The sequence below is a fragment of the Theropithecus gelada genome, chromosome 6, assembly GCF_003255815.1.
Source record: "Theropithecus gelada isolate Dixy chromosome 6, Tgel_1.0, whole genome shotgun sequence".
Classification (NCBI taxonomy): domain Eukaryota; kingdom Metazoa; phylum Chordata; class Mammalia; order Primates; family Cercopithecidae; genus Theropithecus; species Theropithecus gelada.
The window spans coordinates 38,497,759-38,524,023 of NC_037673.1; the positions used below are offsets into that span (position 1 = coordinate 38,497,759).

The 26,265-nt window shown below is 40.9% G+C and overlaps 1 protein-coding gene and 1 pseudogene across 2 annotated transcripts in view; one reads left to right on the top strand and one right to left on the bottom strand.

Annotated features, from left to right (window-relative positions):
- Nucleotides 1-26,265, top strand: part of OSMR (oncostatin M receptor) — a 65,351-nt gene that overhangs the window by 17,691 nt on the left and 21,395 nt on the right. Inside the window, exons 6-7 of the mRNA XM_025388777.1 lie at nt 15,813-15,955; nt 16,284-16,437. Coding sequence (XP_025244562.1) covers nt 15,813-15,955; nt 16,284-16,437 — 297 coding nt within the window. The remainder of the gene's footprint in view (nt 1-15,812; nt 15,956-16,283; nt 16,438-26,265) is intronic.
- LOC112626604 lies at nt 7,605-8,722 on the bottom strand (annotated as a pseudogene). The gene has a single exon (XR_003119923.1). The product of XR_003119923.1 is annotated as an acidic leucine-rich nuclear phosphoprotein 32 family member E pseudogene (transcript).

Here is a 26,265-nt window from a genome sequence, read left to right on the forward strand (position 1 = left end):
GGAACAGAGCAGGTTTTAGAGAGTTGTAGCCAAATATTGGAGGGAATTAAGAGAATACAGGATCTAGTCCAACCTACAGGCAGATAGCAAGAATTCAAAATCAATGCACTGGTTTATGGAAGGAGAGTTGGGTTCAAATGATATGTCTGACAAAATGGAACCTGTTCATGTGGCTATGTTATATTTGCCCTGATAGGTAATTTTATGAATGCTGGGTACCAAATTTTGGGTAAAGCAATTTCTGCGGCAGATTTTTTAAAAACATCTTCCCTTTTTGTGTTTCAACTGAGTTTAGGGGTTAAACATTCAAATATTTGCATTTTAGCTAGGACTAGCTAAATTGTATCACAAGACCAAAATCTACAAGTGGCCTTCAATTTTAGCAATAATTTATCTTTTTGTTTGCCAGTCTCATTGGCTCAATTAGTCAACCTAAGTGGGGAAATGTTTTAGAGGAAGGTACTTACAGTCTCCGACTCCCTTGGCTTTTTCTGGCTTATGCATGAAAGACAAAGCAAAATTTTTATGCCAGGCAGAGATAACTTATATTATTGCTCTGAACTCAAGATTTTGACTTGTTTAATCTGAGAGCCTAACTTTTTATAAACATTTATCTAGTCCTTTTCTTTTTAGATTAACAGTCTTTTAATTAGGTATGATATCACCCTAAGCACCTGCTAGCAAGGCAAACCTAATTTTACATTTCCGAAAGGATGACTCTTAGGTGTACAAGGCTAGGTTATTGGTTGCCACAGACCTGTTGTAGTTTGAAGACCCTCTTTTTGTTTTTCTTATCTTGGCTGAAATGCTTTGAGGAAAACTTCTACTTGGCTTTTGAAATTAGTAACAGTAGAATATCCTAATTCAAGTGAAAAAGTCAATAGATTCAGAGTAAGCAGAGAGGAAGAAGAGAAAAAAAAAAAAACAGATAAAGAAGTTGGGAGCCTCTATACACCAGCATTTAAAAAAATTCTATAGTTGTAGTTTCTTAATTTGGTACTGAGAAAAACAAGTCTGGGGACATTGAATGATTCTTAAGATGACCATTGACTGAAAAGTGTTCATGAGGAAAAGTCATGTAGCCAACCAGAATACTTGGTATGCCTGAATACTGGGGAATCCCATTCTATTTGCTATTAATCTCTCCAGACCAAATAAATCCTATAAATCCTGTCAGGGAATGTCAGGAGTTTAGACCAGTATTTTAGAAGGTGAGTAGCCACCTTAGTGGATTTTAATTGGCCATTGCCTGGCCACCATTTACAATATTTTTGTTCTCAGAAGACATTGAAAATCAAGCAAGAGAAAAAGAGCCAACTTGTTTATAGATACACATAACCAAATCAAAATGAAACCAAGATCAGAGTACTTGCAAAAATTGTAACTCAGATGTGCAGAGCAAACAGAATATTAAATCAGGTGTGCAGACCAAACAGCACTCTGATTTTGTAGAAATCAGGAAGGATGCAAGGTCCTTTCTTAAGATGGCCTTGTTTCTAGTTGAAGAGGACTGACTAGAAGCAGCTAGTGTGCACTGCTCTCACAGAGAGGAAACAAAGTGGTCTGTAAATACTAGCTCTTCAAGTAGATTGTCTAAGACGTCACATCAGGATTCACAAAGGAGGCAGCAGGCCCCATGGAGAACAGAGATGAGCAAAGCCAGGCAGCTCCTACGGGGACTGGTGTGGAGCCAGGGGAGGCTCCTTAACATGGGGAAAGGGTGAACAAGTGAGAGTTTTTGGGGAATCCACACTTACACCATGGACCTTTGTAATCCTGGGCACATGAGAACCCACATGCCCCTGCCCCAGGCCTCTGGACTAACAGAGAGCTGCCTGGAGTCTTTAGAGAGGTACTACTCAAGCCCACATGGAGCTCCACAGGCCTTGGATCCCTGAGCAGCCTGGTACAAGCTGCTGTAACCCCAATAGAGGCCATTGCCTGGGTGCTGGGGAGTGGCCAGACTGCCCCACTGCTCCTCACTGAGGCTCATTGGTTTGGGCTTCTAGTGCAGCAACTGCACCCCTGCCTGAACACTGTGGGTAGTGTGGCTCTGTGTTCCTCCAGGAAGCACCCAGACTGCAGATCACACCATCCGCCACCCCTGCCTCCCTTCTCCAGGCAAGGCTCATGGCTTGGGCTCCAGCACAATAGCCACACCCCCACCTGAACACTGTGGACAGTCACGGCTCTGAGTTCCTCTGGGGCAAAACTCCCGAGGTAGTAAACAAGGTGTGGCACCCTTGTGTGCCCCCAAAAGTGAAGTCCAGCATCGGTTGGGTGGGAGGAAGTAGGAGCATGTCACGCACCCCAGAGCCATGTGTCTTCATTGCTTCAGCTGAGAAATGCTGCCCTCCCCAGTGAAGGGCCCACAGCCTAGCTTCCCTGCCACTACCTGAACATTTCAGCTGTGGCCCAGAGCCCTTCTGAAAACCCAGCCCCCACTGGCCTGGGATATTCCCTTTGGCTAGCGGCCTGGAACTGTGGAAATACCTACCTCACTCCAACCACTTTCCCTGGGGCCTGAGATTGGGCTGATTGAACTAGCCAATACCGCTGCAACCAACATCCACTCGCGTGGGCCCAAGAGTGGAGTCGCCCCATACAAGAAGCAGTAGTACTGCCACATCCGAGAACAGACAAGCCATAAAGCTATCTGTATTGGGTTGAGTAACGAGATTATGCTGTGAAATCACTCCCACAGAGTCACAAAACAGACATTTCCCATGGCTTTCAACCACATTGTGGACTGCAGATAGACTACAAGGTACACCTGAACTAGGAGTCACAAGTCCTGCAACAGGGGAGTGACAGGGAAACAGCTCAAGTTCCTGCCTATCTAGGATGGGGAGCTGGTGAAGCCATTTACCCCCTATCCCTGCAGAGACCTAAGTGCGTTTACAGGAGCTTATCCTAGCCACCCTTGCCAGGGCTAGTGCCTGTGCTCACCATTGGGGTATTTGTGGGCAAGCCAGGGGGCTCCAGCTCTGCCCACATTTGTCACCCTACCTCTGTAGAACAGGAACCCCAGGGAACTGGGCACTCCACTGTCCTGGCCTTCACCTGCAAAAACAGAACACTTCACAGTAAACATAGACAGGATATTTACCCACCTGCTTGTGTAGCAGCTGGCACTTACCCGCAAGTGCCATCTACTGGCCTGTAGTCCAAGCCATACAGCCCACAATGAAACCTGCTGACAGAAGTACGTAGGGCTGTAGGGCTATAGGTGCAAAGCCAAAAGACCTTACCCTCTCCAGATGAGAAGGAAAAAGCATTCTGGCATCATGAAAATCGAAATGCTGAACAACATCAAAGGATCTCTCTGGCTCCTGAACCAAAATGGAAACTCAGAAATGACAGATAATGAATTTAAGGCATCAATTGTAAGGAAGCTCAGAGATCCAAGACAAAGTTGAAAATCAACATGAAGAAACTTCTAAATCAGTCCAGGAAATGAAGAAACAGATAAACATCTTAAAAAGAAATCAATTAGAACTACTGGAACTGAAAAACTCACTTAAGGAATTTCAAAATACAATTTAAAGCTTTGTTAATAGACTGAACAAAGCAGAAGAAAGAATTTCAGAGCTTGAAGAATGTTTTTTCAAACTAACCTAGTCAGACAAAAATAAAGAAAAGATAATTTTTAAAAATGAACAAAGTCTTTAAGAAATATGGCATTATGTAAAGCCACTAAACATACAAATTATTGGCATTCTTGAGAGAGTAGGAAAAAAAGTAATCAATCTGGGAAACAAATTTGAGGGAATAATAGAATAAAATCTCTGTAATCTTGCTAGAGAGGTAGACACCCAGATACAAGAAATCCAGAGAACACCTGCTAGGTTCTACACAAAATGAACATCAATATGGCATATAGTCACCAGATTGTTTAAGGCCAGCACTAAAGAAAAAGTCTTAAATACAGCTAGAGGAAAAGGTCAGGTCATCTACAAAGAAACCCCCATCAGGCTAACAGTAGACTTCTCAGGAGAAACCTTTCAAGCCAGAAGAGATTGGGGGTCTATTTTCAGCATTCTCGAAGAAAAGACATTCCAACCAACAATTTCATGTCCAAATTGAGCTTCATACGTGAAGGTAAAATAAAATAAAATAAAATAAAATAAAATAAGGTAAAGTAAAATCTTTTTTCAGATAGGCATTGCTAAGGGAATTTGTTACCATTAGATCAACCTTACAAGAAATCTTTAAGGAAGTTCTAAATGTGGAAACAAAAGAACAATACCTGTTACCACAAAATCACACTTAAGTATCTATCCCATAGACCCTATAAAGGAACCACAGAATAGAAACTACAAGTCAACCAGCTAACAGCTTCACAATAGGATCAAAACCTCCTATATATATATTAATCTGGAATGTAAGCAGTCTTAACACCCCCACTTAAAAGGCACAGTGGCAAGTTGAATTAAAAAGAAAAAAACAAAAACAAAAACAAGACCCATCTGTCTGCTATGTTCAAGAGATCCATCTTACATGTAATGACATCCATAGGCTTAAAGTAAAGGGTTGGAGAAAGATCTGTCATAAAAATGGAAAACCATAAATAGTAAGGGTCACTATTCTTATATCAGGTAAAACAGACTTTAAACCAACAATAGTTAAAAGAGACAAAAACAAAAACAACAACAACAAAAAACAGACACTACATAATGATAAAGGGCTCAATTCAGTAAGAAGACTGTTGACTCTAAATATATATGTACCCAAATGGAAGCACCCAGATTCATAAAACAAGTACTTCCTATTTTATGACTTACAAAGAGACTTAGATAATAACCACACAACCACACAAAAATAGTGGGGGAATTTCAACACCACACTGACAGCGTTAGATCATCGAGGGATAAAACTAACAAATTCTGGACTTATATTCAACACTGTACAAATTGGGCTTAATAGACATCTACAGAACACCCATCAACCACAGAATATACATTCTTCTCATCTGCACACAGAACATACTCCAAAATTAGCCAGATGCTCGGCCATAAATCAAGTCTCAATAAATGCAAAAAAATCAAAACTTTTGGGTAAACAACAAAACAAAGGAAGAAATAAAAAAATTTTTGGAAATAAACAAAAACAGAGACATAACATACTAAAATCTCTGTGATGCAGCAAAAGCACTGTAAAGAATAAAGTTTATAATGCTAAATGCCTGCATCAAGAAGTTAGAAAGATCTCAAATTAATGATCTCATATAACACCTAGAGAAACTAGAAAAACAAGAACAAACTGACCCCAAAGCTAGAGAAGAAAGTGAATAACTAAAATTGAGCAGAACTGAATGAAACTGAGACCCCAAAACCCATACAAAGGCTCAATGAAACCAAACACTGGTTTCTTGAAAGGATAAACAGGATTGATAGACCTGGCTAGATTGTAGTTTTGATTTGTATTTCTCTAATGATCCATGATGTTGAGCACTTTTTCATATGCCTGTTTGCAAATTGTATTTCTCCTTTTGAGAAATGTCTATTCAGATCTTTTGACCATTTTAAGATCAGATTATTAGTTTTTTTTTTTCCTATAGAGTTGTTTGAGCTTCTTATGTATTCTAGTTACTTAATCCCTTATCAGATGGATAGTTTGGAAAAAATTTATTTCCATTCTGTTGTTTGTCTCTTCACTTGGTTGATTGTTTCCTTTGTTGTGCAGAAGGTTTTTAACTTGATGAGATTCTATTTGTCCATTTTTGCTTTGGTTGCCTGTGGTTGTTGGGTATTACTCAATGGATTTTACTTGCATAAATTATTCCAGTGTCTTAGAGAGTTTCCCCAGTGTTTTCTTGTAGTAGTTTCATAGTTTAAGGTCTTAAATTTAAGTCTTTAACCCATTTTGATTTGATTTTTGTATGTGGTTAGAAATAGATGTCTAGTTTGATTTTTCTGCATATGGATATCCAGTTTTCCCAGCACTATTTATTGAAGAGATTGTCCTCTCCCCAGTGTATGTGTTTTGCCACCTTTGTAAAAAATGAGTTTACTATAGATGTATGGATTTATTTGGGGTTCTGTAGTCTGTTCTACTGGTCTATGTATCTGTTTTTATGCCATTACCATACTGTTTTGGTTACTATAGCTCTATAGTATAATTTGTAGTCAGCTAATGTGATTCCTGCAGTTTAGTTCTTTTTATTTAGGATAGCTTTGGCAATTCTGGGTCTTTTGTGGTTCCATATAAATTTTAGGATTGTTTTTTCTATTTTTGTAAGGAATATCTTTGGTATTTTGATATGGATTGCAGTAACTATGTAGATTGCTTTGAGTAGAATGGATATTTTAACAATATTGATTCTTCCAATCCATGAACATAGAATATGTTTCCTTTTTTGAGTCTTCTTCAGTTTCTTTCATCAATATTTTGTAGTTTTCATTGTAGAGATACTTCACTGCTTTGGTTAAGTTAATTCCTAGGTATTTAATTTTATTTGTAGCTGTTGTAAATGGGATTACTTTCTTGATTTCTTTTTCAGATTTTTTGCTGTTGGCATATAGGAATGCTACTGAAGCCGGGCGCGGTGGCTCAAGCCTGTAATCCCAGCACTTTGGGAGGCCGAGATGGGTGGATCACGAGGTCAGGAGATCGAGACCATCCTGGCTAACACGGTGAAACCCCATCTCTACTTAAAAATACAAAAAACTAGCCGGGCGAGGTGGCGGGCGCCTGTAGTCCCAGCTACTCGGGAGGCTGGGGCAGGAGAATGGTGTGAACCCGGGAGGCGGAGCTTGCAGTGAGCCGAGATCCGGCCACTGCACTCCAGCCTGGGCGACAGAGCAAGACTCCGTCTCAAAAAAAAAAAAAAAAAAAAAAAAAAGGAATGCTACTGATATTTGTATATTGATTCTGTATCCTGCAGCTTTACTGAATTTGTTTATCAGTTCTAATAGTTTATTGGTGAAGTCTTTAAGTTTTAACAAATATAAGATAATATCATCTGCAAACAAGGAAAATTTGACTTCTTCCTTTCCAATTTGGATGCCCTTCCCTTCTTTATCTTGTCTGATTGCTCTAGCAAGGACTTCTAGTACTATGTCAAATAACAGTGGGGAAAGTGGACATCGTTGTCCTGTTCCCAATCTTTGAGGATAGGATTTCAGTTTTTCCCCATTCAGTATGATACTAGCTATGGGTCTGTCATATATGACTTTTATTGTGTTGACATATGTTCCTTCTATACCCAGTTATTTTAGTACTTTTATCATGAAAGGGATGTTGAATTTCATCAAATGCTTTTTTAGCATCAATTGAAATGATCTTTTTTTTTAAGTGATCATGTTTTAATTATGGGCTAAAAATGACTAATACAGTAAGCTTGAATTTAGAAAATTAAGTCTAAAGAAATTGCTAGGAAATTCCACAATGGGAGTCAATGAAAATTCTTCTCTACATACAATATGATCATTAACAGACTAGTTCTTATTTGGAATGATAAGGCAAAAATAGTAAAACCACACTTTTCCTATAAAAAGTTACACATTATCTTCAGTAGGGATAGCTATTGTACATGAAGAAACAAAGATATGATCACTTTATTGCACACGCAGAAACATTAGAGAATCTGGTCTTAGAATGATCTAGTCATCTTCTTCCTTTCCATCATCCTCAGCATCTCATTTCCTCTTCTCCCCTCAAAGACCTTTTTCTTCCTCTTCTTCCCCTTCTTCAACATAGTCATCATCATCATCTTCATTCTGAATTTCTTCTTTCATTAAGTATTAGAGGCCCACTTCCTCTTCTCCCTCTCCCAACTCTGAACCTGCTTCATCTTCATCTTCATCCTCATCCTCATCTTCATCCTTCTCTTCCTCTTCTTCCTCCTCTTCCTCATATCCTTCCAGTGGACCAGCTTCATTTTCCTCTTCCTCTTCATCATCTTCATCTCCATCCTCGTCATCCTCCTCTTCAGAGTCCGGTGCTTCATTATCCTCCTGATCAAATCCATCTAATATGTGATTTGCTGCAGCAGTTCAAAAGTACTTTATAATCTTCCAGGTTTGTGATCTCACGGTTAAACAGGTCAAGACTTTTCAAGTTTTTAAGATTTTGCAGAGCTTCTACTGTACTGAGATCTTTTATTTTGTTTCCACTCAGATTGAGGTAGGTAAGATGTGGGCATTTCTCTGCCAGGACTTCCAAGCCTCCAGAAATTATATTGTCACTAAGCTCCCATTTTCGAAGTTTATTTAAGCTGGGAAGCTGGGCCAGTGAACTTAGTTCCACATTAGCCATACTCAGAAATTCTAGTTCTTTAAAAGTATCTTTCAGACCTTCAATTTCCCCATTGACACACAGGCAGTTATCAAGGACTAACTCTGTCACTTCCTCTGGGGCTCTGTTCCCTAACTCCAGGCTAATCTTCTTCATCTCCATGTCCTCCTCTTCCTCTTCAGCTACTACTCTCCTTCTTTTCCCTTTCCTGCCTTTCCCAATACCCCCAACCCAAAACTTTTAAGAGATTTAGAAATGAATGAAAAGGAACGCAAATATAAACGCCCACTACCACCAGATAGGTGTGGGGGAGAAAGAAGAGAGTAGCAAATGGAGTCCAAGAGTTGGGACTCTAACTCAGCTGCCCCCACCTCCTTGTCCACACACTAGTGCATGCACACATATGCACGCATGTGCGCACATACATACACACACACATACACACACACCCCTGCAGTTCCTTCCCCTTCAGTGGCTGCTCAGAGACGGATAATATGGTTTTTGTCCTTCATTCTGTTGATATGATGTAACGCATTTATTGATTTGCATATGTTTGCATCCCTGGGATAAATCCTACTTGGTCATGATGAGTGATCTTTTTGGCATGTAGTTGAATTTGGTTTGGGAGTATTTTGTTGAGGATTTTTGTATCAATATTCATCAGTGATATTGGCCTGTAGTTTTCATCTTTTTATCTGTCTCTGGTTTTGGTGTCAGGGTAATACTGGCCTAGTAGAATGATTTTGGAAATATTCCCTCCTCCTCTGTTTTTCAGAGTAGTTTGAGTAGAATTGGTATTAGCTCTTCTTTAAATGTTTGGTAGAGTTTAGCAGTAAAGCCACTGGGTCCCAGGCTTTTCTTTGCTGAGAGACTTTTTATTACAAGTTCAAATTTGTTACTTGTTATTGAATCTGTTCAGGTTTTGGATTTCCTCACAGTTCAATATTGTTAGATTTATGTGTCTAGGAATTTTTCTGTTTCTTCTAGATTTTCCAATTTATTGCCATATAGTTGCTCATAGTAGCCTCTAATGATCTTTTGAATTTCTGCAATATCAGTTGTGATATCTCCCTTCTTATCTCTGATTTTATTTATTTGGGTCTTCTCTCTTTTTTTTTTCTTGGTCTGGCTAACGGTTTGTCAATTTTGTTTATCTTTTCAAAGAACTCACTTTTGTTGGTCTTTTGTATTGTTTTCCTCATTTCAATTTCATTTATTTCATCTCTGATCTTTATTATTTATTCTACTAACTTTAGGTTTGGTTTACTCTTGCTTTTCTAGTTCTGTATTAGGTTGTGTATTTGAAGTTTTTCTTCTGTTTTGATGTGGGCACTTATAGCTATAAACTTCCTTCTTGGTACTGTTTTTGCTGCATCCTATGGGTTTTGGTGCATTGTGTTTCTATTATCATTTGTTTCAAGAATGTTTTCAGTTTCCTTCTTAATTTCTTGATTTGGGAGCGTATTGTTTAATTTCTATGTAGTTTATAGTTTCCAAAATTCCTCTTGTTATTGATTTCTAGTTTTATTCCATTATGATCAGAGAAGATGCCTGCTATTATTTCAATTTTTAAAACTGTTTGAGACTTGTTTTATGACCTAACATATAATCTGTCCTTGAGAGTGATCAATGTGCTGAGGAGAAGAATGTGTATTCTCTCGCCGTTGTACAAAATATTTCTGTAAATATCTATTAGTCCCATTTGTTCTATAGTGAAGATTAAATCAGATATTTCTTTGTTGATTTTCTGTCTGGAAGATCAGTAGAATGCTGAAAATGGGGTGTTAAAGTCTGCAGCTGTTGTATTAGGGTCTATCATTCTCTGTAGCTCTGATATTTCTCTGTATATCTGGCTGCTCCAGTGTTGGTTGTGTATATATTTCTAATTGTCATATCCTCTTGCTGAATTGACCCCTTTATCATTACATAATGACCTACTTTGTGTCTCCTTACAGGTTTTGTCTTGAAATCTATTTTGTCTGGCATAAGTAAAGCTACTCCTGTTTCTTTTTGGTTTCCATTGCCATGGAATATCTTTTTCTATCCCTTTATCTTCAGTCTATACATGCCTTTATAGGTTAAGTGTGTTTCTCATAGGCAACAGATCATTGGGTCTTTTGTTTTTAAATCCATTCAGCCACTCTCTGTCTTTTGATTGGAAAGTTTAGTCCATTTACATTCAATATTATTGATAAGTAAGGTCTTACTCTGGCCCTTTTTAATTTTGTTTTCTGGTTGTTTTCTGTTCTTCTCTTTCTTCTTTCTTTTCTTCATGTCTTTCTTTTAGTGCAGGTGATTTTCTCTGGTGGTATGATTTAATTTTCTGCTTTTTCCTTGTTGCATATTCATTATACATATATATTTTTTTAAATTTGAGGTTACCATGAGGCTTGCAAATACTACCTTATAACTCATTATTTTAAGCTGATAACGTAATACTGCTTACATTAAACAAACAGGCAAAAAGAAAACTAATAAAAACTATACCCTTTAACTTTGTCTCTCTACTTTTTAACTTTTTCTTGTTTCTATTTATATAATTTTTTTTTTTTTTTTGGAGACGGAGTCTCACTCGCTCTGTCTCCCAGGCTGGGGTGCAGTGGTGTGATTTTGGCTCACTGCAACCTCTGCCTCCCAGGTTCAAGCAATTCTCTGCCTCAGCCTCCTGGATAGCTGGAATTGCAGGCACCTGCCACCATGCCTGGCTAATTTTTGTATTTCTAGTAGAGACGGGCTTTCACCATGTTGGCCAGGCTGGTCTTGAACTCCCAACCTCATGATCTACCCCCTTGGCCTCCCAAAGTGCTAGGATTATAGGCGTGAGCCACCGCGCCTGGCCTAAGGCCCAAGGACTCTTTAGTCAGCTTGTGGTGAATGCTGCCAGGTCTGGGATTCGCCTTTTAGGGCAGTGGGCTCCTCTGTGCACCAGGTCAGATCCAGAAATGCCAGCCAAGAGCCAAGGCCTGGAATCAGAGACCCCAAGAGCCCACTTGGTGCTTTACTCCCCTGTGTCCAATTGGTACCTAAGGTGCAAGACAAAATCCCTTTTACTTTTCTCAGGCAGAGGGTGTCTCTCACTGTAGGCATGATAGTGGGTCTCACCTGAAGCCAGCAAGTCTCAGAGTTTCACCCAAGGCCCATGGTGTACTACCTGGGTATTGCTCCTGGTTATTCAGCGCCCAAGGGCTCTTTAGTCAGCAGGTTACGGGTCCTGCTTGGATGGGGTACTTCCCTTCAAGGCAACAGGTTCTCTTCTGGCCCAGGGTGTGTCTTCAGAAATGTCATCTGAGAGATAGGGCCTGGAGTGGGGGCCTCATGACTCTGACTGGTGCCCTGTCCTACTTTGGATGAGCTGGTATCCGAGATGCAAGACAAAGTCCTCTTGACTCCTCGCTCTCCTCTCCTCATGTGGAAGGAAAGGGTTTCTTTTGGAGCCATGAGCTGTGCTGCCTGGGGTTGGAGCAGGGGTGGCACAAACACTCCCTTAGCCTTCCCAGCTAGTGTCTCAGTAGGTCATCTTTCCCCGAAGTCTGCTTGCTCTAAGCCTGGCTCAACACTATGATTCACCTAAGAATTGCAGTTCTTGTTGCCTAGACTGACTTTCTAGTTTATTTAGGGCCTCAGAGCACTTTAGCCTACAGTGGTGAGCCTTGACAGAACCACTGGGTTCTGACTGCTGGGATGGGTGATGCCTGTCTGGCTAGGGCTCATCTGAGTGCTCCCTCTGTAGGCGGACATCAGCTGAGTTCAACCCAGTTTTGCTTGCTTTGCCAGTGACTGGGCAGCACTGAATTCCATGCAAAGTCTCTCAATCACTGAGCTCTCCCTGTCCTAAGTGCACAGAGGTTCTGTCCATGACACAGGGCTGCTGCCAGGGAATAGGGGAGGGGTGGCATCAGTGATTTAAGAATTATCTTTCTTCACCTTTTCAGTGCCTCTTCCAGTGATACGATGTTGAAGCCAGGTACTGTGAGTGCCTACTTGATTTTTCAGTCTTATGAAAGTGCTTTTTTTCATATAATTGTTAAATCTGGTGATCCCGCAGGTGGGACAATCGATGGAGCCTTTTCTTTAGCCATCTTAGTCTTGCTTCTGAGATACCAGTATGCCAATCTAAATAACAGAGAGGGAGACTCTAAAAGAAAATGATATTTATTCAGGAATAGGCATTGCAATGGGAATACATGTGCCATAGAAGACTATGTGTACACTCAGGAAGGTAAACAGAGACAAAGGTTTTTAAAGAAAAAATGAGAAGGATTACATAATGTTTTCAGATAATTATTTTTGACTACAAGGATCAATAACAAGGGTGGTGTCAGTGTGAGGTTGGATAATCCTGTTGCTGGACAGATATCCTTGTAGAAGTATTTTTTTGTATAAGGTTGTGTTGACCTTTGTGCATGGTTGTGGCTTTTACAGGTTGTTTCAGGGTAGTTTTGTTTTCAGGTATTGGTGTAAGAGAGCCCTTCCTGTATGACCTTACCTGGCTTCATTTTTCAGGATTTTGGTTTTTAACATAAATGACCCCATTTTGATTCTGACAACTTTTATGTTGCAAGCTCTTGCCATAATTCTTGTCCCACACAGGGGATTCCTTAATCAGTCCAGTCACTCAGTTGTTTTTCTTCTGACAACGTGGCTAGGCTATTGGCAATGGCCCATGAGTCTGTGAAAATACAGCAAGATATGGTGAGAAAGGTGGCTGGCATGGCCATTGCCACTGCATGTAATTTGGCCTATTGGATAGAATGTCCATGTCCAGTCTCTGTCAAAAGTTGGCTATCTATTGGCCAGATGGTGGTGGCAGCCCAATGAAACCCATCTGCTTTTAGTTTGGCAGAACTGTTAGTAAACAATGCCAGACCATTGGTAGGCATATTTTTTAATCCATAGGAGGAGCCAAAACATCCTCAACAGGTTACTTGGTCACTTTTCGTTAGCTAGCCCTTTGTTCATGGAACCTACTGGTCCCGTGGGGCCTGGGTGGACATGATGTTAAATGTGCCAGTTTCATTTAATAATTGAGCTCTGTTGAGCCTGTCTAATTTGATTGGTGGAGTTTGCATGAACCCAAGTAAGAATGGGCATTTCATGTTGTAGTGTCATGTGTGGTGCTCTGGCCATAAGATGCTCAGTGTCCAGAGACTAGTGCCTAGTAGCAAGCAAGGAGTTGCTGTTTAAAAGGGGTGTATCTGGGGGCTGCTTCAAGCAACTTTTGTGTCCAAAATGTGAGAGGCTGGTACATCCCGGTGGTGATTTTTTCTTTCCAGAGACTCCAATCAGCATGCATGGAGGTTTTAGACATCTGTAATTTTATTGAGCTAACAGGGATTAAGGGTTCTAAAAGCAGTGCCTGGACCACAACTTGCTGAAGGGCTTCCAAGGCCTGTTGTTGCAAAGGACTTCATTTAAAATTGGTGGGTTTGCCGGTCACCTTGACTAAGGAGAGCAAAAGGACACTCAGGTTGGGTATATGTGGTCTCCAGTACTCAAAGAGACCTACCAGCTGCTGGGTCTCATTTTTATTAGAGGATGCCACAAGGGGCAACACTTTTGTTTGGCTATATCAGGGATTCTTCTTTGGTGTTCAGCTTAAGTGGCCTTGGCATTTAGCCTGTGATAGTCCATGGTTAGTCTCCATGCCCTGGGGAGCCTTTTGTGACCAGCCAAACTGGGCTGTTATATTGTGGGAGGGTGGTTTATAACGTATATAACATATAATCCAGTTGCTGGACAGATGTCCTTGTAGAAGTACATTTTGTGTGTAAGGTTGTGTTGACTTTTGTGCATGGTTGTGGCTTTTGCGGGTTAACTCGATTAACAAGTACTGTCCTATTCTCCACTCAGTATGTATAATAGTAGTAGTTTTGTTGAATAAGCCATTGGAACTTGGGGAGCTTAGGTGGCAGGCAGAAGTGGATATGCCCCACTGTGATGGCTCAAATTCTTAGCTGTGTTGGGGGAACATACCCCTTCAGATGGAGGTGGCCTTCTGTGCCCCAAGCAGCCAAAATGCCAATGCCTGTGATGCACTGAGTGGTAGGAACCATAGTTACTGGCACCTGAAGTGGCCCAATGGGCCCTGCTCACAACCAGATAAGCATCTTGGGGGTCACTATGTTTGTCCGAAAACCTCCCAATGTTGCCAGTTTAATTTTTCACCTAAAAGAACAAGGAAATATTGTCATGTGGGCTCCAGGATCCAAGAACCCCAGAAAAGTCTAAATTTTCTTCTTTTTCTCTTTTCTCTTAACAAGAGTATCAGGCCAGTGGCCTTCGGTAGGCACCTAGAGACTTTGGCCGCAACCCCAACTGCACCATTTAGGTCCGCAGTGTCCCTTTATCCAACAAACACACCAACTAGGTTGCTTGAGAGCTTACTGCTTATGTCTATATGTGTCCTTTGGATCTTGAGTCTCCTTCTCTGTGAAAGCCTGCATTGTACATGCTGGTTCCCTCTCAGATGTCTCAAGGACCATCAGAGGACCTCTTTTTAATTCCCTCTCAGATACCTTCAGATGCATCTAAATACCCAGGAAGGAGCAATCACATATGTGCACTAAGCTCCCCTGTTTCCATGCTTCTTTCCTCTGCCACAATCCATGCGCCACCTCACCCACATTCTCGGGGTGTATGTGTGGCCTGTGTCTCTCTTATCACTGCTTCTTCCTCATAAAACATCTAGCTGGTCTGATGTCTCCGCCATGGGCCAGGTATGAGATAGGGTATTGCCCCTTCTGCTTCACCAATGAGCCATTGTTCTGTCAAATTGAATCCTGCTTGCTGTGCCAGTTTTGTGAAGCAGGTGCTCTCTGTACACTGGTTGTCAACTATCCGAATCCAGTTTGACAGAATACACTCATACACAACAAGCTACATGAAGTGGACTTATTACCATCAGACGGGCAGCAAGGGACAACACAAGCCTGGGATGTATTGCTGCTGGTCCACAAGGTTGCGGAGAGCTGCCCAGGGCAAACAGAATCTTATCTCTGAGTTCTTCACTTGTTCTTCACCATAGCTAAGAGACCTCAGAAGCATCCATCCTGGATTTTATATCCTGACAACACATGACTTGCTGCACTAAAGTGTTAAAGGACATCCTGTTTCTAGGGAGGACTGGAACAGAGCCTGGGCTGTTCTGGCCAGTCCCCCTCTCATCTAAAGATGTTGCATTCCTAGCACATTCTATGTATTTTGGATTATATCCTTGACATTGTTAATGTTATTTTGGTTAGACTCTGAGTTCTGTTACAATTCTCCCCTGTGGGCCACCTTCTCCAAGTTTTGACTCCCCTTCCCAGTTTGCCTACTTGTGTTTAATTTTAAGAGTCCTCAAGTAGTTTCTTTTTTGTATTTTGTTCAATGTGTGTAGTAGAATCGCTGAGAGAGAAAGGCTGTAGTTGGTTCATTCTAGCTTGTCTGTAAGTTCTTGTTTGTCATGTTCTCAAAAGTGAACAAAAAAATACTTGTTGAACAAATGAATGAAGAAATAAACTATTGCCAATGTCTTTTTGGATCTATGCTTGAATTTTTTTCTTTGTTTCTTTTTCTTTTTCTTTTTTTGACAGTTTATTTAATGAATCCTTTTAGTGTCAACTTTGAAAATGTAAATGCCACAAACGCCATCATGACCTGGAAGGTGCACTCCATGAGGAATAATTTCACATATTTTTGTCAGATTGAACTCCATGGTGAAGGAAAAATGATGCAAGTAAGAACCCTGCTTAATTTTCTACTTTCAAAAATTCCTTTTTGTCCTGAATAGAGACACTGATGAATAAAATCACTTTAAACTCTTATTTCTATGTAGGTTCAAATGGTGTGGGTCATCTGTTTGAAAAGGTCCATGAAATTAATCGTAGACTTTTATGGTTAGGAAATGGGCCTTGGAGATTTTTTTTCCCCCGAAAGAAGAACCGATCCTGACCTCCAGGTCAGGATTTGCTGTGTCCTGGTTCGCCTTTGTAATTGGGATATACTCACCGATGCTTCTGTCTTGTTCTTTTCTCCTTTTTCCTTTCTTCTCTTTTTTGATCAAGCAGTACGATGTTTCTATCAACGTGAACGGTGAGTACTTCTTAAGTGAACTGGAACCTGCCACAGAGTATATGGCCCGAGTACGCTGTGCTGATGCCAGCCACTTCTGGAAATGGACTGAATGGAGTGGTCAGAACTTCACCACACTTGAAGCTGGTATGTTCAGGCCTCTGGCATTTAACCCAAAGAAGCAGGTCTTAGGAGTTAGGCTGGTTTCCCTGAGAGATTTTGGTTGTACCAAAAACTAAGAAAAAAGTATTTAAACATAGGTGGAGCAGCATTTAAAAAATTAGATTAGATGCCTAATGAGAAGTGAGTGGGAAGCCATCCACCTCAGACAGTTGACAATAGTATTGTTTATACTGCCTATCTTCTCTCTTACCTTTCATTTTTCCAAAATGATTTCTAAACCTTCACAGTAGATCTGGAGCTATATAAATTAATATACACCTTTAATTCAAGACTGAGAACAAATGCAAGTGTTAATGACAAGGAAAGCATTGGTCTCATCCTAAACAACTTCAGGCCACATTTGAAATTTAATGACATTTGGAACCTTAATGGTTATTTATGAGTCATTTGTCCCAGTGATGGCACACTGTGTGCCCTCTCCAGCATGCTCTGTGGCAGGGTTTCCTCAGTGTTGATTGCAAAATTTTTCTGCTAAATAACTATGTCTCAGAACTCAAATGGGCCTCAGGAGATTCAGTGGCCCAATCCTGCTTCCATCTCCCACCAACTCAATGTCATAAAAGATAACTGTTGCCCATTTTACAGATGAGGCGACTTGTACCCATAACTGAGGAGATTTGCCCCGATTGCAGAGTTACTGAATGGTACAGACATCGTAATAATCATAGGAGTTGGCCGGGTGTGGTGGCTCACACTTGTAATCCCAGCACTTTGGGAGGCCGAGGAGGGCAGATCACGTACGTAGTCAGGAGTTCAAGACCAGCCTGACCAACATGGTGAAACCCCATCTCTACTAAAAATACAAAAATTAGTGAGATGTGGTGGCACGTGCCTCTAATCCCAGCTACTCAGGAGGCTGAGGCAGGAGATCGCTTGAACCTGGGAGGCAGAGGTTGCAGTGAGCCGAGATCGTGCCACTGCACTACAGCCTGGGCGATAGAGCAAGACTCCATCTCAAAAAAAAAAAAAAAAAAAAAAATCATAGGAGTTAACATTTACTGTGAGCCATACACAGCTCGAAGGGCCCTCTGTGCTCCTCTCTTTTCATCCTGACGACATGCATCTTATTATCCTCATTTTGTGCCGGAGGATATCAGTGCACAGAAAGATTAAGTAATTTGACTGGCCCAGCCAGGCACTGACTGAGCTGCGACTCATGTCCAGGCAGCCTGACACCAGAGCTCCACCCTTACCCAGAGCTCAGTTCTGTGTGTTCTCTCTCTTGGTGTTATTACAACCTCCGGATCTTGTTGATTCAAGTCCTGGCTATTTTTACTGCCAAAGGAAGGATTATACATATGTATTTTATTATTATTCTTATTTGTGTATGGCAGCTGGCAGAACTTTTTCTGTTTCATTCTGGGAGGACCATTTTAAAGCAGTAACTCTAATTTGGGGGTGGTGGGCACAGCTAATCAGAATCCACACATGAGGATGGTCATTAGTCAAGTTCTGCAGGCCTCCCCACTTCCCTGGTGGTGCCTGCCCATCCTCAAGCCCATTGAGACTCCAGTAGTTTTTCCTAGGGGTACAGGGTCCTCAATAATCTTTGTTCTGGAAGGCCCTGTTCCTGAGAGGAATGTTGCATTTTCCTCAGTGTGTTTTAGAAAAGAATTTTTATTATTTTGCTTTACGTTTTCTGTTTTTTTTTTAAATTTATTCCAACATAACTAAAATTATGTAAAAAGGGAAGATGGCACAAGAATAGAGTTTCTTTTAGATTACAGTAATAATCCAGCATCTTGAAAACACTTAACTTTGCTTTTGATGATGACAAGAAAATGATATGAATCTACTGAAGGTAAACGTATAGGAATTTTTTATTATTTCTGATCGCACTTTGCTTAATGCTGGAAAACTCCCATGTTTATATGTATTATAATCATGCGTAAGTATAATAGTGAGCAGACATTGAGTTAAATGATATGATAGTACAAACGATGTTGTTTATAAAATATAGTGCTATTAACTGTATTGTAGCACTTTTTTGTTATGAATAGTAATTTACAAGCCAGCTGAAGATTTTGCATTGAGCTTAGATATTGTCCCTGAGTATTTCAATAAAGTTTTAAATTTAATATTGGCTTCTCCAATGGCTTATTTAGCTAATTGAAATCTGCTTTAATAAATTTAAAAACATACAGTCACCTTTAACTTAAGCATAAAGTGTTGAGTCAGCAACTAAAATAAAAAACTTAAATGTCAGTTATTAGGCAAAAAAGACTAAATTTTTATAAGATGGAGAGATACATTTTTATGTTATGTTCCAAAACAGTTCTTCTTTCAAAGACATGTTCTGAATCAGATCAAAAATTACTTGTCCTCTCACAAACCAAAAACTAAAAAAAATAGAAAATTTATTTTTTAATATTAGAAACACCTTAGTTTTGTTAAATTTTGTTAATTTCATGACAGTTGCTATTTAACACTTTCACACTTAGCAGCCCAATTTTTTAAACCATTTTAGTATGCAGAAATCATATTTAAGAAATAGAAGTTGGAGGTTCTAGCCAGAGGAATCGGGCAAGAGATACACATCCCAAAAGGAAAAGAAGTCAAACTGTCTCTCTTTGCTGACGATATGATTCCATACCTAGAAAACCCTACATTAAGAGTGGACACAGGGAGAACGCAGATGCTGGGCTGAAGGGTCAGGAAGCTGCACACCCTGCGCAGGGCTACAAAGCACCCATGCTCGTTCTTGACTCCCCAGGAACTCCTGAGGAAGGGGTTGAACAGGCAGCCTGCCCCTGCCATGGACCTTTGGAATCCAGGCAGCAGGAAACTCCACAACCCTCATAGACAATTGGGCTGGCAGGAAGAGCTTCTTAGAGAGGTAGTAGGAATAGAGCTGCATCCTGGGCAGAGCCCAGAGGGTTTGGTGCAGAAATGTCTGCAGTCGAGCATGGCCAGGGACACAAATTCCCCAAGCCTTGCCGTGCTCCTCTAGGAGACTTTGGCCATAGGGTGACCATGAGACCTAGACAGAGGAGAAGGGTCTTACCCATGAGATGGGACCAGTCCAGTCTGAGTGGTCGCCTGTCTGCTGGCCTCTCCTGAGGCTCCAGCCTGGCCACGCTAGCTGGAGTTTCAGCCTCAGATGCCCAACCAGGGTGCTTCCTCGGGGACCATATCATAGCTGCTTTGCTGGCTGATGGCACTTGACCATTGGAGAGCTCCAGCAGAGCAACTCCTACTGTCATGCATCAGCCCACCTGCAGCCTCCCCTGACCACAGCCTCCCCAACTCCACCTTGCCAGCATGCACTTGTCCATGGCCACCCCACCACCACTTTGCCAGTGCACACGTGTGGGTGGACCTTGCCTCTTCTCCTCCAATGGCTCGTATGTGCACATATCCCACTGCTGCTGCTGGCATAAGTGCAACGTGTGGCCCTGCCTCCCCCTGGTGCTGCCATTTCTGTTGTGAAAGAGTGCATGGACACCAGCAACCCCACCGCCACTCCTGCTGACACTGCCACCAGTGTGAATGTGTGCATGGCCCCATGCCCCCCCCACACCATCACTGGCACAAATGCATACACAGACACCAGCAACTCTGCCCCCACCTCTGTGCTGCCACTGTGGCTGCTGCAAACCAGCACACAGACAACCACAGCCCTGCCTTCCCAGTGCCAGCACAACTGTCAGTGTGAATGCATGCATGGATGCTGGCAACTCTACCCACCCCTACACTACCACTGCTGCCTGTGCAGACTCATGCACAAAGACTGGTAGCCTCCTGCCCCTATGACTGCCAGCACCAGTGCGAGCACTGTCACTGGCACTTCTGCCCCTGCCTGCATCCCACCACCAGGGCAACTGCATGCAGGAACCCTGTAGCCCTACTCTCAGAGGTACCCTACCCCAGCTGATGCATGTACAACCCACTGCACTGCCCTGGCTGCTGGCACATGTGAATGAGCATGGATCCTGCTGCCACTACCCTGATGAAGTGCTTTGGCCTGCACCACTCATCGGAGTTTTGTGGCCAGCAGACTGAGAATACTTCAGTCCCTCCAGTGCAGCAGGTTCCTAGCCTTGAGGGGCAAGAGAACAAAGGGCCTGATACCAGTCCTGCAGAGTTAGAGCACGCAGACCAGGAGTGCTAAGCTGAGCCTTGACCCCTTAAAATCTTCCAGATGGGAACCCAGTCAACTGAACCCACCTTGTACCAAAATCAGATGTCCCCCAAGGACATCAAAGAACATAAAACATAAAACAAAACAAAAACCCATCCGAAGGACAGCAACTTCAAAGATTAAAGGAGCATCAGCCCACACAGATGAGAAAGAAACAATGGAAGAACTCTGGCAACTCAAAAAGCCAGAGTATCTTCTTACCTCCAAAGACCACACTAGCATCCTAGCAATGGTTCTTAACCTGTTCAAAATGACAGAATTAGAATTCAGAATATGCATAGAAACAAAGATCATCAACATCCAAGAGAAAGTCAAAACCCAATCCAAGGAATCTAAGGAATACAGCAAAATGATGCAAGAGATAAAAGACAAAATGGCCATTTAAAGAAATAATCAAACTGATCTGATAGAGCTGAATCGTTCATTTTAAGAATTTCATAATACAAATGCAAGCTGAGGAAAGAGTCTCCGCTCAAAGACCAGTTCTTCAATAAAATTCAGTCAGACAAAAATAAGGAAAAAACAATAAAGAAAAATTATTATGTAAAAAGAACAAATCAACCACTCATTGGTGTTCTTGAAAGAGAGGGAGAGAAGGCAAGCAACTTGGAAAACATATTTGAGGATATTATTCACAAAAATTTCCCCAGCCTCACTGGGGAAGACAACATTCAAATTCAGGAAATGCAGAGAACCCCTGTGAGATACTATATGAAGTGACCATCCCAAAGACACCATATCTCCAAGACATAGTCATCAGATTCTTCAAGGTTGAAATGAAAGAAAAAATGATAAAGCCAGCTAGGGAGACAGGGCAGGTCACCCACAAGGGGAACCCCATCAAGCTAACAGTGGACCTTTCATCAGAAATGCTATAAGCCACAAGAGACTGGGGGCCTATATTGAGCATTCTTAAAAGAAATTCCAACCAAGAATTTCATATCTAGCCAAACTAAGCTTCATAAGTGAATGAGAAATAAGATCCTTTTCAGACAAGCAAATGCTAAGGGAATTCACTGCCATCAGAGCTGCCTTAGAAGAGATCCTTAAGGAAGTGCTAAATATGAAAAAGGAAGTTCATTACCAACCACCACAAAAACAGACTTAAGTAATAGACCATTGAGAGTATAAAGCAACCACACAATCAAATCTGCATAATAACCAGCTAACAAGACAATGACAGGATCAAATTCACACATACCAGTATTAAACTTGAATGTACACAGGTTGCATGTCCCAATTAAAAGGCACAGAGTGGCAAGTTGGAGAAAGAAGCAAGATCCAACTGTATGCTGTCTACAGGAGATGTCTATCACATGCAGTGACAATAGTAGGCTAAAAAGTAAAAGGATGCAGAAAAATGTACCAACCAAACAAAACAGAAAAAAGCAAGGGTTGCTATTCCAGTTTCTATCCAAATATATCAATAATGATTAGAAAAGACAAAGAAGGGCATTACATAATGGTAAAGAGTTCAATTCAACAAGAGGACTTAACTATCCTAAATATATATGCACCTAACACAGGAGCACCCAGATTCATAAAGTAAGTTCTTAGAGACCTACAAAGAGACTTAGATAACCACATAATAATAGTGGGAGACTTCAACATTTTGCTGACAGTATTACATGGATTATCAAGGCAGAAAACTAACAAAGATATTAAGGACCTCAACTTGACACTTGACCAAATGGGCTTACAGAACTCTGCACCCCAAAACAAATATACATTATTCTCATCTGCACATGGCATATACTCTAAAACTGAACACACAATTAGACATAAAACAATCCTCAGCAAATTCAAAAAACCTGAAATAATACCAAACACACTCTCAGGCAACAGCAGAATAAAAACAGAAACGAGTACTAAGAAAATCACTCAAAACCACCCGATTACATGGAAATTAAACAACCTGCTCCTGAATGACTTTTGGGTAAACAATGAAATTAAGGCAGAAATTAAGAAATTCTTTGAAACTAATGAGAAGAAAGATAACAATATACCAGGATCTCTGAGACACAGCAAAGCCACGTTAAGAGTAAAGTTTCAGCCGGGTGCAGTGGCTCATGCCTGTAATCCCAGCACTTTGGGAGGCCAAGGCCGGCAGATCACAAGGTCATGAGTTTGAGACCAGCTTGGCCAGTATGGTGAAACCCCATCTCTACTGAAAACTACAAAAATTAGCCAGACGTGGTGGCACATGCCTGTAGTCCCAGCTACTTGGGAGGCTGAGGCAGGAGAATTGCTGGAACCCAGGAGGTGGAGGTTGCAGTGAGCCAAGATTGCATCACTGCACTCCAGCCTGGGCAACAAAGATCTCAAATTAACAATCCAACATCACACCTTGAAGAACTAGAGAAACAAGAGCAAACCAACACCAAATCTATCAGAAGACAAGAAATAACCAAAATTAGAGCTGAGCTGAAGGAAATTGAGATGCAAAAAACTATACAAAAGATCAATGATCCAGGAGTTATTAAAAAGAATAGGTTTCATAGATCACGACCTAGACTAATAAAGAATAAAGAGAGAAGATCCAAATAAACACAATCAGAAATATCAAAGAGGATGTTACCACTTGACCCCATAGAAATACAAAAACTCTCAGAGATTACTATGAACACCTTTTTGGAGACAAACTAGAAAACATACAGCCTGGAAACATACAGCCTCTCAAGATTGAACCAGGAAGAAATTGAATCCCTGGACAGACCAATAATGAGATCTGAAATTGAATCAGTAACAAAAAGCCTAGGAACCAGAAAAAGCCCAGGACCACATGCATTCATAGCCGAATTCTATCAGAGGTATAAAGAGCTGGTACCATTCCTACAGAAACTATTCCAAAAAAATCTGAGGAGGGGGGACTCCTCCCAAACTCATTCTATGAGGCCAGCATCATTCTGACACCAAAACCTGGTAGAGACACAACAAAAAGAGAAAACTTCAGGTCAATATCCTTGATGAACACAGATGCAAAAATCTTCAACAAAATACTAGCAATCCAGATCCAGCAGCACATCGAAAAGCTAATCCACCTCAATCAAGTAGGCTTTATCCCTGGGATTCAAGGTTGTGTCAGCATACACAAATCGCTAAATGTGATTCGTCGCATAAACCGAACTGAAAACAAAAGCCACACAATCATCTCAATATATGCAGAAAAAGCTTTTGATAAAATTCAACATCCATTCGTGTTAAAAGCTCCAACAAACCAGGTGTTGAAGGAACGTACCTCAAAATAAGAACCATCTATGACAAATCCACAGCCAACATCATACTAAATGGGCAGAAGCTGGAAGCATTCCCTTTGAGAACTGGAATAAGACAAGGATGCCAACTTTCACCACTCCTATTCAATATAATACTGGAAGTCCTAGCCAGAGCAGTCGGGCAAGAGAAAGAAATAAAAAGCATCCAAATAGAAGAAGAGGAAGTCAGAAGTCAAAATATCTCTGTTTGCAGGTGATATGATTGTATATCTAGAAAACCCCCTAGTCTCTGCATAAAAGCTCCTAGATCTGATTGAAAAAAAAAACTTCAGCAAAGTTTCGGATACAAGATCAATGTATAAAAATCAGTAGTATTTCTATACACCAATAAGATTCAAGCTGAGACCCAAGTCAAGAACGCAATCCCACTTCCAATACTCACATACACAAAAACACCTAGTAATACATTTAACCAAGGAGGTGAAGGATCTTTACAAGGAGAACTAGAAAACACTGCTGAAAGAAATCATAGATGACACAAAGAAATAGAAAAATATTCCATGCTCACAGATTGGAACAATCAATATCATTAAAATGACCAGACTCCCCAAAGAAATCTACTGATTCAATGCTATTTCTATGAAACTATCAATGTTATTTTTCACAGAAATAGAAAAAAACTATTCAAAAACTTGATATGGAAACAAAAAAGAGCCTGTACAGCCAAAGCATTTCTAAGCAAAAAGGACAAAGCAATAGGCAGCACATTACCCAACCTCAAACTATACTACAAGATTACAGTAACCAAAACATCATGGTACCGGTACAAAAACAGTCACATAGACCAATCAAGCAGAATAGAGAACCCAGAAACAAAACTACACACCTACAGCCATCTGATCTACAACGTCAACAAAAATAATCAATAGGGAAAGGACTCCTAATTCAATAGATGATGCTGGGATAGCTGGCTAGCTATATATAGAAGAATGAAACTAGACCTCTGCCTTTCACTATGTACAAAAAATTAACTTGAGATGAATGCAGATTTAAATGTCAAACCTCAAACTATAGGAATCCTAGAAGAAAACCTAGGAAACACCATTCTGGACATTGGCCTTGGGAAATAATTTATGACTAAGTCTTCAAAAGAAATTGCAACAAAAACAAAAATTGACACGTGGGACTTAATTAAACTAAAGAGCACTGAACCACAAAAGAAGCTATCAAAAGAGTAAGCAATAACCTACAGAATGTGAGAAATTATTTGTAAACTATGCATCTAACAAACATCTAATATCTAGAATCTATAAGGAACTTAATTCAACAAGCAAAAAGCAAACAACCCCATTAAAAAGAGGGTATAAGGGCTGGGTGCAGTCCCCAGCACTTCAGGAGACTGAGGTGGGTGGATCATGAGGTCAGGAGATCGAGACCATCCTGGCTAACACGGAGAAACCCCATCTCTACAAAAAAATTAGCCAGGTGTGGTGGTGGGCGCCTGTAGTCCCAGCTACTTGGGAGGTTGAGGCAGGAAAATGACGTGAACCTGGGAGGTGGTGCTTGCAGTGAGCAGAGATCGCGCCACTGAACTCCAGCCTGGGTGACAGAGCGAGACTCTATCTAAAAATTTTAAAAAGTGGGCAAAAGACATGAACGGAGAGTTCTGAAGACATACGAGCAGCCAAAAAAAAAAAAACAAAAAAAAAAAAAAAAAAAACCATGAAAAAATGCTCAACATCACCAATCATCAGAAAAAGGCAAATTAAAATCACAATGAGACAACATCTTACACCAATCAGAAAGGCTATTTTTAAAAATCTTTGCATGTTGTTACTGTTTTTATTCTTTAACAACCCCAGGTAGCTTCTGTAGCAGTCAGCACCACTGCCCTGCTAGACCTTCTCTAAGTATTAATAGCCAGTGTTCTTACAAGAAAGTTTTTACACAAAAGGAGGTGATACACAAAAAAGGGGAAGCTTAAGCTACTGTATGCATTTGCTTGCAATGTGTCATCTCACAGAACTCATCCCTGTAGCCCCATCAGGGCAGGAGCCTTCTTCACGTGTCTTCATAATATTTCCTAAGGGAGGCCACTTTCCACAGTGCTTCAGCTCTCAAATGCGAGTGGAGCCTGACATAATAAAACTCTGTTTTCATTTCAACCATGCTGCAGGGAATATATTCCATGTGTATTAATAGGTTGTAACAGTTTTCTAGGGCTTTAATAACACAGTACCACAGAGAGAAGAACTTTAACAAGAGAAATGTAGTGTCTCATAATTATAGAGGTTAGAAATCTGACATCAAATTGTTGGCTGAAGTTGTTTCTCAGAGGCCACTTTCTTTGCCTGATAGATGGTCATCTTCTATGTCTGTGCTCACAAGTATTCTCTTGAGCTTCTCTGTGCACCTATTGCCTTTTCTAATGAGGAT